The sequence below is a fragment of the Salvelinus alpinus genome, chromosome 21, assembly GCF_045679555.1.
Source record: "Salvelinus alpinus chromosome 21, SLU_Salpinus.1, whole genome shotgun sequence".
Classification (NCBI taxonomy): Eukaryota; Metazoa; Chordata; class Actinopteri; order Salmoniformes; family Salmonidae; genus Salvelinus; species Salvelinus alpinus.
Genome location: NC_092106.1, coordinates 15,761,575 through 15,777,986, shown reverse-complemented (window position 1 = coordinate 15,777,986; position 16,412 = coordinate 15,761,575). Strand labels below are relative to the sequence as shown.

Sequence of the window (16,412 nt, the reverse complement as noted above, 5' to 3'; positions counted from 1 at the left end):
TGCTGAATCTCTGCCCTTAACGTCACCTTTTCACATTAGGTGGCAGCAGTAAGATACTCTTCCTCCTCTTATTTCCAGCTAAGCTCTGATTCGCCTTTACCTTCATGCCGTTATGGAAGAGTTTCCCCACTGATGTGATGCAGCCATCCTTCTGCTGGTGACTGGCCAACCAGGCCTTGGCCTGGGCAATGTGGGCGGGGTCCACAAAGATGTAGGGCTTGGCCCCGCCAAAGGACTTCAGCACAAAGGAGGTGAGCCTGAGAGGACACAGGGAAGATGTTACTGGAGTTACTAAGACTAAACTCAGCAAAAAAAGAAACGTCCCTTTTTCAGGACCCTGTCTTTCAAAGATAATTCATAAAAATCCAAATAACTTCACAGATTTTCATTGTAAAGGGTTTAAACACCGTTTCCCATGCTTGTTCAATTACCATAAACAATTAATAAACATGCACCTGTGGAACGGTCGTTAAGACTAACAGCTTACAGACGGTATGCAATTAAGGCCACAGTTATGAAAACTTAGGACACTAAAGAGGCCTTTCTAATGACTCTGAAAAACACCAAAGAAAGATGCCCAGGCTCCCTGCTCATCTGCGTGAACATGCCTTAGGCATGCTGCAAGGAGGACTGCAGATGTGGCCAGGGCAATAAATTGCAATGTCAGTACTGTGAGACACCTAAGACAGCGCTACAGGGAGACAGGACGGACAGCTGATCGTCCTCGCAGTGGCAGACCACGTGTAACAACACCCACACAGGATCGGTGCATCCAAACATCACACCTGCGGGACAGGTACAGGATGGCAAAAATAACTGCCCGAGTTACACCAGGAACGCACAATCCCTCCATCAGTGCTCAGACTGTCCGCAATAGGCTGAGAAAGGCTGGACTAAGGGCTTGTAGGCATATTGCAAGGCAGGTCCTTCCTGCAGGTTCATCCTGACATGACCCTCCAGCATGACATTGCCACCAGCCATACTGCTCGTTCTGTGCGTGATTTCCTGCAAGACAGGAATGTCAGTGTTCTGCCATGGCCAGCGAAGAGCCCGGATCTCAATCCTATTAAGCACGTCTGGGACCTGTTGGATCGGAGGGTGAGGGCTAGGGCCATTCCCCCCCAGAAATGTCCGGGAACTTGCAGGTGCCTTGGTGGAAGAGTGGGGTAACATCTCACAGCAAGAACTGGCAAATCAGGTGCAGTCCATGAGGAGGAGATGCACTGCAGTACTTATCGCAGCTGGTGGCCACATCAGATACTGACTTAATTTTGACCCCCCCCCTTTGTTCAGGGACACATTATTCCATTTCTGTTAGTCACATGTCTGTGGAACTTGTTCAGTTTAGGTCTCAGTTGTTGAATCTTGTTATGTTCATACAAATATTTACACATGTTAAGTTTGCTGAAAATAAACGCAGTTGACAGTGAGAGGATGTTTCCTTTTTTGCTGAATTTAGATGTGGTGAGCCTTACCTAAACTATGGATCATAGAATCTAGATAACAGTGGCTAGTAGCCATACTGTATGTGCTGAAAGCCAACCCTAACTTTGCCACAATAACAAATCGGCTTCAGCACATCCTAATATGGATTTGAGACGATCACATTCTACCTGTAACGATTGTTCTCCTCCTCGTTTGAGGAGGAGCATGGATCGGACCAAAACGCAGCTTGTGTGGAATACATGATGAATTTATTTAAACAAGACGAACACGAAGCACACTTGAATAAATTACAAAATAACAAAAACGACGTAGACCGACCTGGACATGAGAACTTACATAACACGAAGAACGCACGAACAGGAACAGACTAAACAAACGAAACAGTCCCGTGTGGTACATACACAGACACGGAAGATAATCACCCACAAACAAACGGTGTGAACACCCTACCTTAATATGGTTCTCAATCAGAGGAAACGTCAAACACCTGCCCCTGATTGAGAACCATATAAGGCTAAATAACAATGAACCCAACATAGAAACACATAACATAGAATGCCCACCCAGCTCACGTCCTGACCAACTAAACAAAGACAAAACAAAGGAAAATAAGGTCAGGAACGTGACACTACCTTTATTACATACTGTTAACACCCTTAAATCAAATGTCATTTTTTAGAGTGACTTAAAAAACAAAAACATCTAAATTGTGGAATAATCTAAGAGACGGTATTATGACTGTGTGGACTTCCAATAAACTGACCAGGTGTTTCCAGACTCATCACTCTGCCCAAAGGCACTGTAGGAGCCATCATCATGCTTGTAGTTGAGCTCTCTCTGGTAGCCTGCAACACAAATGGCCAAATGAACAAACAGACTCCTTCTAGGGACAGGTACTGTACGTGGAAGGTGCAGTTAACTGGTTTTGTGCCAAATATAGACAACATGTTGTCGCTAGTCAGAGGGGAGATGCACAAAGAAATGATCAGACCACAAATTGTCAGAGACTGTGATCATCTTTGCAGAGTCCTGTTCAATCACAGCTCATTATTTAAAAAGCACAAGGCTTATTGCAAATTATCTTGTCAGATACCATTCTATGTATTAAATTAAGCATTTGCCTTCAGAATAGATAGCAGCCTATTTACCAGGGTTGTGTCCAGTAGTGAGATTTTTTTTTAAATGCTATTGAGTAAAATAGGGAGTGTAGGCTGTAACTGAACATGTCTGATAATAAATGCTTGTTTTTCGTTGCAACATATTTTCAACCAGTTTTGTTATGTTGTGCCTTACTGAACCAGACCCAGCTTCCTCACCACTCTCTAAGAAGCCTGTGGCCCTGGTCTGGATCTCCTTGGTGAGCTGCCTGGTGCTCTGCAGGTAGTTGAGGATGTAGATGTTGGGAGCAAACAGCACCATGTTCTGCTCTCCACAGCCATAGGGCATCTTCAACAGGCTGTCCAGGTTCTTCATGGCCCGGCCCATCAGGTCGCCTGGTGAAAGAGACCAACCATTGAGGCAAGCAATCAAACATTGGTCTCTAGTTAATGGCAGTTATTTGACCTGCATATCCCTGTTCCTTACCCTAACGTTAATCAATGCTTATCCCTATCCTCACCCATGACCTTAAGGCAATCATAGATCTGCAGGTTGAATAGTTGAATATCCACTTCACCCATCATGAATAGAGGGATGAAAAATCCTTGCCTACACTTCATCTGCACCAAAAGGAAAACATAACCTGAACATTTTATAAAACTTAGAATTAGGTGTGAAAACTCAGACAGAGTATTCTCACCTAGTACTGAGAGGGAGGCCTTGGCAGAGCCCTCCACAAACACCTCAGGCAGCTTCAGAGAGATGTCCTTCTCCACTGGGCCTTCTGGTGACGCGAGACAGATAAATGAGACAGACTGAGTGACTTGAAAACTTGTATAACCAATTAAAAAGTATTTGTCATCTAAACCGAAACAAATGAACGTCAACTTAATCATCAGGGTAATTATGAGAAAGTAAAATGACTGATAGAGGTCAGGAGATCACCTGCAGGGCAGAGCAGGGCGTTGTGGCTAACCGTCTCCTGGGTTCCCTCGGCCTAATAGAGGGAAACTGACTTTTTTCAGGAAAAACAGCACCAAAATAAAAGTCTAATGATGACAACTCTAGTTCATTCGATCCTAGAATTTATATGGTAATCACTTAAAGGTTAATTAAATGTTTTTGACCTGAAAAGTACACTGTTCAGATAAGTCTACGTCCCAGGCCGTCTGTTGTGTCAGTCCAGCTATACGACTCAATCCAAAATATATGCATGAAGTAATTGACAGATTACATTTTTCTTCAAACTTGTAAAAATATTTCCTATTTCTTTATTATGCATCGGCCGGTGTATAACTGTATTTGAGCTTAAAACACCAAACCATGCAGGGGATATAAAGTCTAATGTATTTACCCTCACCCTAGTGCTACTGAAAACATGTTATCAATGTGGGAGAAAGAACAGTGGACTTGCTATACAGGACAAACACTCACCTCTACCAGCAGTGTTTGCACAATGGTGTCAATGCGTCCTTTCTCTGGCACCGTGGCCACTTCGTTTCCGCAGAGCTCCTCAGTCTTCAATGCCTCGGCGCTCACTTTCACACTCACCTCCCCTATAGTTCAGACCAGGGAGACATTAACATGCAAGTCTGGACCAGTCACCCATCAGCCTGCCCCTCCATCTGCTTCCTCCCTTTCACCCTCTCATCCTAAAGTTAAATCTAGACTTGGTTTCTTCTATCGTTCTATCGCTCCTCTTTCACCCCAGCTGCCAAACTAATCCTAATTCAGATGACCATCCTACCCATGCTAGATTATGGAGACGTAATTTATAGATCGGCAGGTAAGGGTGCTCTCGAGCGGCTAGATGTTCTTTACCATTCGGCCATCAGACTTGCCACCAATGCTCCTTATAGGACACATCACTGCACTCTATACTCTTCTGTAAACTGGTCATCTCTGTATACCTGTCGCAAGACCATTGGTTGTTGCTTATTTATAAAACCCTCTTAGGCTTCACTCCCCCCTATCTGAGATATCTTCTGCAGCCCTCATCCAACACCCATTCTGCCAGTCACAATCTGTTAAAGGTCCCCAAAGCACACACATCCCTGGGTCCCTCGTCTTTTCAGTTTTCTGCAGCTAGCGACTGGAACGAGCTGCAACAAACACTCAAACTGGACAGTTTTATTTCAATCTCAATCATGGACACTCTTACTGACCGTTGTGGCTGCTTTGCGTGATGCATTGTTGTCTCTACCTTCTTGCCCTTTCTGCTGTTGCCTGTGCCCAACAATGTTTGTACCCTATTTTGTGCTGCTACCATGTTGTGCTCCTGCCATGTGTTGCTGCCATGCTGTGTTGGTCTCTCTTTATGTAGTGTTGTGTTGTCTCTTGTCGTGATGTGTGTGGTGTCCTATATTTTTTATATAATTTATTTTTAATCCCAGCCCCCATCCCCGCAGGAGGCCTTTTGATAAATAAGAATTTGTTCTTAACTGACTTGCCTAGTTAAATAAAGGTTAAATAAAAACTAACTAAAAAAAATTCTCTAGCCTCTCCTCAGTCACTCATGTACCCTGGCTCAACTGTTCCCTCACTCGTTCCTTCCTTCCCACCCACCCTCATTCCTTCCTTCCCACCCACCCTCATTCCTTCCTTCCCACCCACCCTCGTTCCTTCCTTCCCACCCACCCTCATTCCTTCCTTCCCACCCACCCTCGTTCCTTCCTTCCCACCCACCCTCGTTCCTTCCTTCCCACCCACCCTCGTTCCTTCCTTCCCACCCACCCTCGTTCCTTCCTTCCCACCCACCCTCATTCCTTCCTTCCCACCCACCCTCATTCCTTCCTTCCCACCCACCCTCATTCCTTCCTTCCCACCCACCCACCCTCATTCCTTCCTTCCCTTCCTCCATTTATTCGATACCCCTGAGGGAGATCTTTCTGAGCACATCAGATATCCCTCTTGACGTTAGTACAAGCGATTGTCAACATTTCTTTACAGGGCTAGGATATATACAAGGAATGTATTTGAGCCATGTCTAATAGATACATAACTGAATATTCTTACGTTTCAGTCTGACGAGAGCTGTGCGAAGTGAATAACGCTGTCCTTAGGCACTACAGTGGTACCACAGACGGCAAAATTCCCATCCTACCCCCTCTTTGGCCCTAACCCGTCAACATTTGCATTAATTAAGGGTCTGGATAGGTATACGCAGTTTAGTGGAGTTACCACCATATTTATTACACCTTACAGAAGAGTTAGTGGGAAGGACCAAGGTGCAGGGAGTACATTTGGAGCCTTGTGATAGATTGACAGAGAGTAATGTATGGCTCACCCAGAGCAGTTGGGGTGAGGATCCACTTGAAGGTCCTGCTCTCTTCAGCACACAGACACAGGGTGTACTGGCAGCCTTCACATGGCCTGGCTGTGAACTGGTCCGACTCAGCTAGAATCACCTTCACCTAGGAAAAACACATGGGGTCAATCTCAAGTCTTTCCTAGATTCCATGTGTCCTCTTCTCTCGTCCTTAATGTCAGAGTGTCAGGTTGTCTACAGGGACTATCCAAATGAAGTGGGACTGGAGAGGTAAAAGAAATAGACAATACTGGGAGGGTTTACCATGATACACTTGGAGAGGTAGTTGAACACTGTGGCCTTGAGTGTGAACACCTCCCCCCGGATGATAGAGTAGGGCAGCGTCAGGCTCACAAAGAAGGGTTGGAAGGCAGTGAGGCCAGTGTTGGGAGCCAGGCCAAAACCCACTGAGGAAGTACAGAACGCCCCTGCAGCCCACTTAGTGATGGTGTCAGGGACAGTCTTCTCAACATTCACCTTTCCTGTATCTCTGGTGGTAAAAAGGGTGCAATAAAAACAAAATGTATATTACCATTTGAACACATGGTTTATGGTCAATTCAAAAAAGGTTAAATAACCCCCCCCCCCTTTAAAAACAACCCCTTGGACAAAAACATACCTGTATTGCCCTATTACAAGGCATTGTCAGCTCAGCACCCCATCAAAAGGGATGTGCGTTAAACTAAATAGAAATTGGACTACAAATATGGTGTCTGTTACAGTGCTTACCCCACAGGCACCAGGTCCCAGATCCAGGTCTCAGGGAAGTATGTGCGGACGGTCTCCTTAGGCCCGTCAGAGGCTTCAGCTCCTGAGGTCTCTTGCGTCATGTAGGCAACTGACAATGGAGCATCAATTTCATCTACGTATTTAAATAGGATAGATGTAAATAGAAACCAATCCTTTATTAGGTTAAGACTAGAAAGGTTCACACATTAGCATATCATACCATCTACCATATCGTACAATTCCAAAGAAAAGCGTTGGTTACAGTCAAAAGGTTTTTTCACGTCGGAGTTGGTCAGGATCTTGATTCCAACTTCCTAAAATTAAAAAGTACAGAAAATTCTAAAAACAGTGTCCAGAAATAAAGGCCATATCATACCTGTATTTCAGTTTAGCTAAATTATGTGGGTGATAGTTTTAAAACCCCCCCAAAAATTGTAGATACTGTGTACATGTCTTTCTACTTATTTCTGAAACATCACTTCACAGATTGCATTCCATTTTAATTTATTCAGTGTCTACTTCAAAAAGATCGCATTTTAGCTTGAACCTCTTACTTAAAATGAGACTCTTACTTTAAAGATGTTGTAAACGTCGTTTTTGTTGTTGTTGGGGCCAAACCAGAATGAGCGTTTTTTCCTATCAGGTACGGGTGTTGCTTCCAAATCCTCAGCCAGTTTAGGTACAGGTGGAGGGGGCATCTCCATCTCCTCTTCAATGATTGGAGGAAATGGTAGGCATGGGTAGGGGTCAAAGTCTTCTACTCTGTGTGAATATCCAGACAACTTCTGAACAGGCAGCTGACTGAAGACCTGCAGAGAGAGAATATACCTCTTGTAATACTGACTAGATCATCCGCAGCATCTTGACATGGTCAGAGCGTGATCAGAAAGTGATCAGAGGTTACAGGGTCAGTACGAGGTCAGTGCATAGGATAACACCTGGGTTAAATACATATAGCAAATACTTGATTTAGCTTGAGTGGTACAAGAGAACCAATGGAATAGTCCCAAAAATTTAAACGTTAAGTATCAGACAGTTGTTAAAACATGGTTAGAAGAAGCTGAAAGTAAGCCGGATCCTATCTTGAAATACATGGGTGCACAAAATCAATGCCAAAGGAGGATTTGTGTGATCGTGGTTAAGCTTCAGCTTAGTGTGGTGAGTCAATGGTTAGTAAGGGGATGGGCTGTGTACTGTCCCAAATTGCACCCTACTCCTTATATAGTGTACTACTTTAGACCAAACCCCTTTGAGGCCCAAAAGTAGTTCACTACATAGGGAATAGGGTGCCATTTGGGACGCACCCATGGAGAACGTACAGAGTCTAAGCTGAGCTCCTGTTCAGGCTGCAGCAGCAGCACACTCTGGTCGATGGCCCTGAGAGAACAAAGAGACCCTGGGTGGGCCTGGAGGCTCAGAGAGGTCTTCTCCCCTGGCAACTCCTGGAGGGACGAGAACTTCAGGGACACCTGGAGAGGAGAAAAGGAGAACACATCCCAGCAAATGTTTAAATATATCTTCTGTGCCTTTAGAAAGTATTCATACCCCTTGACTTACACCACATTTTGTTCTGATCCAGCCTGAATTCAAAAAATGTTTTAATATGTTTTTTCCCCTCACCCATCTACACACACACAACAATAACAAAGTGAAAACATGTTTTAGAAATGTTCGTAAATATATTTATAATGAAATACAGAAATATCTAATTTACACAAGTATTCATCCCGAGTCAATACTTTGTATTAGCGCCTTTGGTGGCGATTACAGCTGTGAGTCTTTTGGGGTTAAGTCTAAGAGCTTTGCACACCTGCCTTGTACAATATTTTCCCATTATTCTTTAAAAATATATTTATCAATGATCAACAATCAACTTGACAGAGCTCAGACAGCCATTTTCAAGTCTTGCCATAGATTTTGAAGTCGATTTAAGTCAAAACTGTAACTCAAGAACATTCAATGTCGTCTTGGTAAGCAACTCCAGCATAGAATTGACCTCGCCGATGACAAGCATACCCATAACACAATGCAGCCACCACCATGCTTGAAAATGCAGTATGACGAGTGGTACTAAGAGATGTGTTTTGTTGGATTTGCCCCAAACAAAACGCTTTGATATTCAGGACCTAAAATTAATTTCTTTGCCATAATTTTTGCAGTATTACTTAAGTGCCTTCTTGCAAACAGGATGAGGACCACACAAAATGTGAAAAAACACAAAATGTGAAAAAAGTAAAGGGGTTTGAATACTTTCTGAAGGTACTGTATACTAACATATATGTCCAACACATTGGTTCATTTCAAATACAGTAGCAAAGTGATGTGCATATTGGAACAGAGCCCACATATAGTAATAGTGCTAGAGTACTGTGTAGAGGAACAGAAACAGACCCAAAGATTTTGTGATGATCCAAGAGGTGCAGTTGAAGCATTTCATATCATAGTCTGATGCAAAGTCATTTTGGAAATCGATTGTAGTGCACGTTGCCCCGATATATCCATATGGCTCAGGCTCTCTGATGTGACATTTTGACATCTCATGTAGCTGGTGAAAGGTGCCTAGTGCCTACCTTGTTTTTCAGGCAGAGGTGAATGGGGAAGTCTCGACTGTCTGCTACTGCCTCCCCATCAGGCAGCATGGTATACACCACTACCTGGGCTAAAGGGGTCAGCTCAGGCATTCGCTGCAGCGAGAGCGTCAGCTCCCCTTGGTTTACTGAAATGAGACGGACAATGTGATTGAAATTAAGTCACCGTAAACCACCAGTCATCCAATACGGACCTTGTGATCTGTGATTAGTCTATGAAATGTAAATATACTTTGCACTGTGCAGTAAGAACTTGTATTGAAGATGTAATCTGGCTGATTGAATCCTGTTGAGACAGATTTTCATCCCATGACAGTTTAATGCCATTAGGCCTTTCAACAAGGTATATTCTCTAATCAAGTGAGGTTCTGTGAAGTCCTAAAGAAAAAATGTCAGGAAGCATTCGGGAGAATCCAAGACCAATTAATTTACCTTTTCCTTCAATAACGGCCACAGGAAGACGGCCGTGCTGCTGAATGCTGCCTCTAGATATAACCTGGGACATAAGATAACTTTTCAGCTGCATGTAAAGTATTGTACGGTTTGCCTGATCCATTCTTAAAATCTTTCCAGACATGACAATCAAATACCAAAGTAAGTAATATATATATTCCGAAAACCACAGTAAGTGGAAAAACAGGTTGTATTTTGAGTGAAACATCCCTTTAACCTTACCAGATAGAAAAAGTCCAGGGTCTTCTGTCCCTTTATCAGCTCCTCCCCCTGGATGATGTAGCGAGCAAGAACAATACCGTCCTTCTCACAGGAGAACTTCCCTTCGCCCTGCATTATCTTCACAAAGCTCTTGCTCTTGGAATAAAACTTCCTTGCGAAATGGTTAGCGGATGTATATTTTGGTCTACACACACCGTGCATGTACTGATAATCCTCCTTAAACTTTTGATAACGAGCCTGGTTGAAGAAATACAGAAAATGTATGAAAAATAAACAACTGTAGTAACCTTAGAGAATACACCATGAGAAATTAATGATCTCATTCTGAACAAACATTTTCATATTTAAATAATATATCATTAAATATTTAGAGGAAAACATGAGTGAGTGACAACTGACCGACAGAGACACAGACTCAGAACTCCATAGAGAAGTGTCTAGAGAGAAAGAAGCAATGCCCTTGCTGTCTGTGGTGAGAGTCCAGTTCTCAGATGTGCCACTGTTTTGTAGGAAGAGATACACAGGCTCATTGGGAATGGGAGTAGAGTCTGGACCGGTCACTTTGATCTGAAAACACGGGACAGGATGACTGCAGATGTCCAATATACTACATGTAAACTCCCATTGCACACAACACATCAAAATCATGATTTAGATGCTACAAATGATACGTTAACATTTATCACAACTTCTTTCACAAAGATTTTCCTGAGCAATCCGTTTCCCTGCAGTGTTATTAAAAAGGCATTTGTTAATATATTTTGTCCTCACCTTCCCCTCGTATGCAATCCCTGGTTTATATGCTTGGGGCACGTCCTCAAAACTAACAGTTATGATGACATTGGTGAAGCTTGCCTTACCACTACCTTTAAGGATGACCCCTGGAGAGAACACAGGCAAGGGTCAGAGGTTAACAGTTGAGCATGTAAACACCTCTACGTTAAAGATGAAGTTCTCTCCTACCCGTTCCATATTCCTCCATCTCAGTCTCCACTTCAAAGTCATCAAACTTTGATTCATTTAGACCGAACCGGGTCACGTCAATAATTTGGGTTGCACAACCTGTTTTGTCGGTCTAGGGAGAATGAGTACAGTTATTGTAGGTCAGCTTAGCTCCTCTATGAAAGCATGCTTCCATAAACCTCACAAATTTCACCACAGTGAGTTCTATTTGTCATCAAAGGATTTAGCGTAACAAGAATAAAAAATACTTACTTTCATAAGATACAAGTCGCAGATATTACTAGAATCATATAACCAGTGACGTCGAATGGCATTTCTGCAAACTTTCGTCGTGACAGACCCCAGCACTGGTTTTCCATAAGTGTATCTAGAAACAAAGTCACCAGAAGAATGACAATTCAAAATGGCAAATACATGTGTTGTAAAAATAGAAACAGCTATGAACATGAGCAAGTATCAAACATGGGACAGTATCTATAAAGTACAGTCTATGCAACACACACATTAAGTCCTAATATTCTGCTCATAAAATATCCTTGTTTAAAAGCTTGTTTGTCATTATCATTATCTTGCTGGTCATTATCATCTTATTGTCTGTCATGCTCGATCGATCATCTTAGTCACTTACTTTCCACAAACTCTCAGTGTTGCTTGTTTGTCCAGAATAGTTATTGTTTGGGGAAGATGGACTTTCACCTCATATTTGGGCAACACTGTAAAAAAGACATGTTGATATTACTTCTTCATTGTCTGTTGAACCACACCAAAAACAAATCACAGACCACAATTTAAATCACCATGTAATCACAATGTAAAAACAATAGAATCAGACACAAGACATCACCATATTCTTTGATGTCAAAGTTTTGGGAGGTTTGTTCTCCCTTCTCATTCCATGCAGTGATGATGTAACTTCCTTGCGTTGCCTCTGCAGACATGGGGTGGGACAGGTCCAGAATTCCACTCACTGTTGACTGGTTCAACCACTGAGCAATGCGGTTGGAGTTGGGGTCCTGTACAGATTCATAATAGGTTGAAGGAAGGTATTTTTGTTACAGAGGCAGGCATTGTATCAATTCATGCCTCAGTACATATTGGCAGGTAATATTTTTGAAGGGAGATCCTGACATTATTATTGCTTATGTTATATATGCAGATTTGGTTTTTAGGTGCAATAGATGTGAATGAGTCTCACCTGAAGTTCCACTGTTTCATACTAGAAAAGAGAAACAAACATTCAGCATTACCATTGGGCCCCCAAAAAAACTTTTTTAAACTATATTTGCATTAATTCCCAGAATAGTTTGGAGTCAGAAATGGGTTTAAAACATTAAATACATAACTTTCCAAAACAGCTTCCACAGTACAGGCATCTACAGAGCTAGAGTACAGAGCAGGCCTTGAGCTCCTGTTGATTCAGATGCTCTGATCAAACAGCCGGGCTAAATGAACTCTGACCACATGTTTGCTGATCCACCCACATACACTCACCCACACTGCCCCATAAAAAAAAATGGGACTGCAAGAGAATGAAATCATTGCTCCATCACGTCCCTTCCTTACTCAACTACAGTAAACCTCTCCCAAACGACACAGCACCTCCCTAGAATGTTCCAATGCTGACTAACACCGGCTGTCCTGTACAACCCAACTTAAAAATGCTTTGAAAGACTAACTTTATTTTTATTGAATAACACTGAGAGTAACTTACCATCTGATTGAATGACAAGAAAGTAGCATCCAGCGAGACGATTCGGAACTTGACTGGAAAAGTGGTGGGAACATTTATCTATATAGCGTCTGTCTATATACAGTATATTCATCATCCATTTCAGTAATGACCTTTCCTCAATATAAGTATGTATAATTATCATTCAACATTATTAACAGACGAAAAGGGTCAGTTTAGTACATTATTTGATCAATACTGAAATGTATCTAACTACCTGTCTGTCCAGGTTTGTAGACTGGTTTGTCTGTCTGGAAAATGGTGAGGAATCTTCTGGGCTTGATAAAGATCTTGGTCTTTTGACTCATCTCATCCTTCCTCCCCTTGATGCTGACATGGACAGTGGCCACACTGTCAGCCTTCACTGTGGGTACCTGTACAACATGAAGAACAGGACAATGGATGTTTTTAGAAATTTTAATATTCTCTAGCTCCTAACCTTAGCTTGGCTCTCCTAATAGTAGTTTGAGAAGAGGGCTTTTTGTTAAAATGGTGGATAGTCATACTTCACTATGCTGAGGTTAAAATAACAGCCATTACATTTCATAGGTTGGATCATTTTGCATACAGCCTGGAAACCAAGTTGAGTTCCACACAACATGACTGAGTTACAACCAAACTATTCAGAATAAAAGACTGAAATTAATGTATGTTGTTGAATGAATGCGCATAGCTAGCTTGAGTCTAAGAATAGTGTTTTGTTTAGATAAAGAATGACCAGTACAGAAGAAGAGTCAGGAGTTTCTATCAAATGTAATCTGATATACACAGAGTATACAAAACATTAAGGACACCTTCTCTTTCCATGATAGACTGACCAGGTGAATCCAGGTGAAAGCTATGATCCCTTATTGATGTCACTTGTTAAATCCACTTCAATCAGTGTAGATGAATGGGAGGAGACAGGTTAAATAATCATTTTTAAGCCTTGAGACATGGATTGTGTATGTGCGCCATTCAGAGGGAGAATTGGCAAGACAAAATATTAAGTGCCTTTGAACTGGGTATGGTAGGTGCCAGGTGCACCAGTTTGTGTAAAGAACTGCAACACTGCTGGGTTTTTCACACTCAACAGTTTCCCGTGTGTATCAAGAATGTTCCACCAACCAAAGGACGTCAAGCCAACTTGGGCCAGCATCTATGTAGAACGCTTTCGACAACAAGTAGAGTCCATGGCCCGACAAATAAAGGCTGTTTTAAGGGCAAAACTCAATATTAGGAAGGTCTTCTTAATGTTTGGTATACTCAGTGTATGTACAACTAGTGGGGGTTACTGTTCAACTAAAATCAATATGAAGCGAGCCACAGGTTGTGTAACACCCAACACTGACGGGAAAGAGACCCAATTCAAAGTGTCAGCTACTATTAAAGCTGATGGCTCCGGTCAGTGTTAGTTAAGTAAACAAATGAGGTCAACATTTAACAAATTGGCTTGTTGACTGTAGTCGGGATGCTTTTGCATGTGAGAAGATAGAATAGGGCCACATTCAGTAGATCACATTGTTGTGGAACTTTGCAGTTAGAAATATCATAGATAGAGCTGGCATGATTCCTTAATCTACATGTCAGAGATGCATGTTGGCTCTACATAATATATTTCTATCAAAGCCTTCCACAATGTTTTAGCCTGCTGAACGCAGCACAGTTGCAGCTGACCTGGAAGGAGGTGCAGCGATAGAAATCCTGTGTTACGGCTTCCTCCAGTAGAATGGTGCTGCTGCCACCCTCCATCTCCATCGACACCTTCAATGACAGAGGCTCTGTGGCTTGGTGAACCTGAGCACAAAGTTTCTCTGTGGTCCCTCCTACCACTTCCGAGCTGACCGTCACCAGGTAAATCCTTAAAGGGGAAAGAGTCAGCATGAATGCAGCTGTGGTAATAATACTTAAGTGGCAGTGTACTCAAACTGCTCCTTTGTTCCTCTTTTTGTTCCTACTGATGTTTTAAAGTTGGGGACAAAGTTATCTTAATCGTCTCTGGCTATGTGCCCCACTCAGAGAGGCCAACCAATGAGAAATGGAGGACACAATTGATTTTGTTTTGGACAGTGTTAGAGGGAATACCAATGAGTTGTCTTAATGATCTGTCAACCATGTCTTGGGTATGATTAAACAGAGAGACATTGGAGGAAAGCACACCAATAGGGGGGCAGTGTCTGTCAACATCTCTCAGGTGCACATTTAAGGGCTAACTCTATTTGAATTTTCAACCCAAAAATCTATAGTTCTAATTGCCAGCATGTCTCACAACATGTGAAAAGCCTCACAACATGTGAAAAGCCTCACATGCTCAGAGAGAAAGAGAGAGGTCCTGTGGCCTTACCACTATATTTTTTGTATTATTATTCACACATGGAGACAATTGCAAGCAGACATTCAGTTATATCAGTACATATAAACGATTACATTATGTAATATTAGGTTTATAACTAAAATAATTATATTGCTCAGGTGGACTATTCTACACCTGCAAGTGCAAAGTGTGCAGAATAAGGAGTAGAATTAATTATGTTGCATGCAGAAAGGCATGTAAATACAAATTGCTGATTGTGTGTTTAATCTACTACCAACTACATGTTTTGTAGCGTACTTACGTTTTGAAGGTGCTCGATGTCACAGTTTGTACAATCACTGAGGTGATCAATACAAGGGAAAGTAAGTGGAGAGCCATGGCAATAGCTTCGGTACACAGCCGGTCTTCCTCCGCACTTTGAAATGCTCCCTTCCCTCGTCCAGATGAGATGGTCAGAAAAGTTGCACAAACAGTGCTATTTATACCCAAATGCACCCTCGTGTCACTCCCTTCCAAATTATTTGGAACACTGCAGCCACCTCCCATTTCCTCCTAATTCCACATAAGTTCTCAAATAGTCACAGCCCCGACTAATGGGATGGTCAGAATGACGAACAAAACACCTCAAGCTATTTTTCCAGACACATTTAGGCGGGGACACCTGATAGAAGAAATACCTATGTAGCCTGGCTGACCTATCGATTTAGCCCACCTGTCAATTTAGCCATTAACCATGTAAAAAGCCACCACAGGCTACAGCTTTCTGCTTTGACTGATAAAATGCAACATATTAGCTCACCAATAGCATATTTATTTCCCACTGTGTCAGCAATATGTCAATATCAACAGCGAAATATTGTCATCCAATCTAACAGTAAACATAGTGGATCAATATACTGTACCAGTCAAAAGTTTGGACACACCTACTAATTCCAAAGATTTTTCTTTATTTTTACTATTTTCTACATTGTGGAATACTAGTGAAGACATCAACACTATGAAATAACACACTTGGAATCATGTAGTAACCAAAAAAAGTGTTAAACAAATCAACATATATTTTATATTTGGGATTCTTCAAAGTAGCCACTCTTTGCCTCGATGACAGCTTCATGAGGTAGTTGCCTGGAATACATTTCAATTAACAGCTGTGCCTTGTTAAAAGTTAATTTGTGCAATTTCTTTCCTTGTTAATGCATTTGAGCAAATTAGTTGTGTTGTGACAAGGTAGGGGTGGTATACAGAAGATAGCCTTATTTGGTACATGACCAAGTCCATATTATTGCAAGAACAGATCAAATAAGCAAAGAAAAAGACAGTCCATCATCACTTGAAGACATGAAGGTCAGTCAATCTAGAAAAAATAACTTTGAAAGTTTCTTCAAGTGCAGTCGAAAAAAACATCAAGCGCTATGACGAACTGGCTCTAATGAGGACCGCCCAGGAAAGGAAGAACCAGAGTTAAATCTGCTGCAGAGTATAAATTCATTAGAGTTAACTGCACCTCAGATTGCAGCCTAAATAAATGCTTCACAAAGTTCATTCAACAGACATTTAACCTAACATCCCCTACCACCTAACATC

At 42.0% G+C, this 16,412-nt stretch overlaps 1 protein-coding gene across 3 annotated transcripts in view; it reads right to left on the bottom strand.

Annotated features, from left to right (window-relative positions):
• LOC139548586 (alpha-2-macroglobulin-like) overlaps positions 1-15,290 on the bottom strand; it is a 33,435-nt gene extending 18,145 nt beyond the window's left edge. For 2 of the 3 annotated variants that reach the window (XM_071358365.1, XM_071358364.1), the window contains exons 1-26: positions 15,130-15,290; positions 14,192-14,375; positions 12,753-12,909; positions 12,518-12,570; positions 12,002-12,022; positions 11,651-11,819; positions 11,435-11,519; positions 11,059-11,173; positions 10,807-10,918; positions 10,615-10,724; positions 10,243-10,410; positions 9,844-10,080; positions 9,601-9,664; positions 9,151-9,296; positions 7,900-8,049; positions 7,153-7,389; positions 6,801-6,894; positions 6,581-6,713; positions 6,116-6,341; positions 5,831-5,957; positions 3,979-4,100; positions 3,490-3,541; positions 3,245-3,328; positions 2,763-2,939; positions 2,210-2,291; positions 101-257 (exon numbers count right to left, since the gene is read on the bottom strand). In XM_071358365.1, the coding sequence (XP_071214466.1) occupies positions 101-257; positions 2,210-2,291; positions 2,763-2,939; positions 3,245-3,328; positions 3,490-3,541; positions 3,979-4,100; positions 5,831-5,957; positions 6,116-6,341; positions 6,581-6,713; positions 6,801-6,894; positions 7,153-7,389; positions 7,900-8,049; positions 9,151-9,296; positions 9,601-9,664; positions 9,844-10,080; positions 10,243-10,410; positions 10,615-10,724; positions 10,807-10,918; positions 11,059-11,173; positions 11,435-11,519; positions 11,651-11,819; positions 12,002-12,022; positions 12,518-12,570; positions 12,753-12,909; positions 14,192-14,375; positions 15,130-15,206 (3,339 nt within the window). In that variant the 5' untranslated portion in view covers positions 15,207-15,290. The remainder of the gene's footprint in view (positions 1-100; positions 258-2,209; positions 2,292-2,762; positions 2,940-3,244; positions 3,329-3,489; positions 3,542-3,978; positions 4,101-5,830; positions 5,958-6,115; positions 6,342-6,580; positions 6,714-6,800; positions 6,895-7,152; positions 7,390-7,899; positions 8,050-9,150; positions 9,297-9,600; positions 9,665-9,843; positions 10,081-10,242; positions 10,411-10,614; positions 10,725-10,806; positions 10,919-11,058; positions 11,174-11,434; positions 11,520-11,650; positions 11,820-12,001; positions 12,023-12,517; positions 12,571-12,752; positions 12,910-14,191; positions 14,376-15,129) is intronic. The other variant, XM_071358367.1, reaches the window with a different exon arrangement.
• Between the last annotated feature and the right edge of the window lie 1,122 nt (positions 15,291-16,412).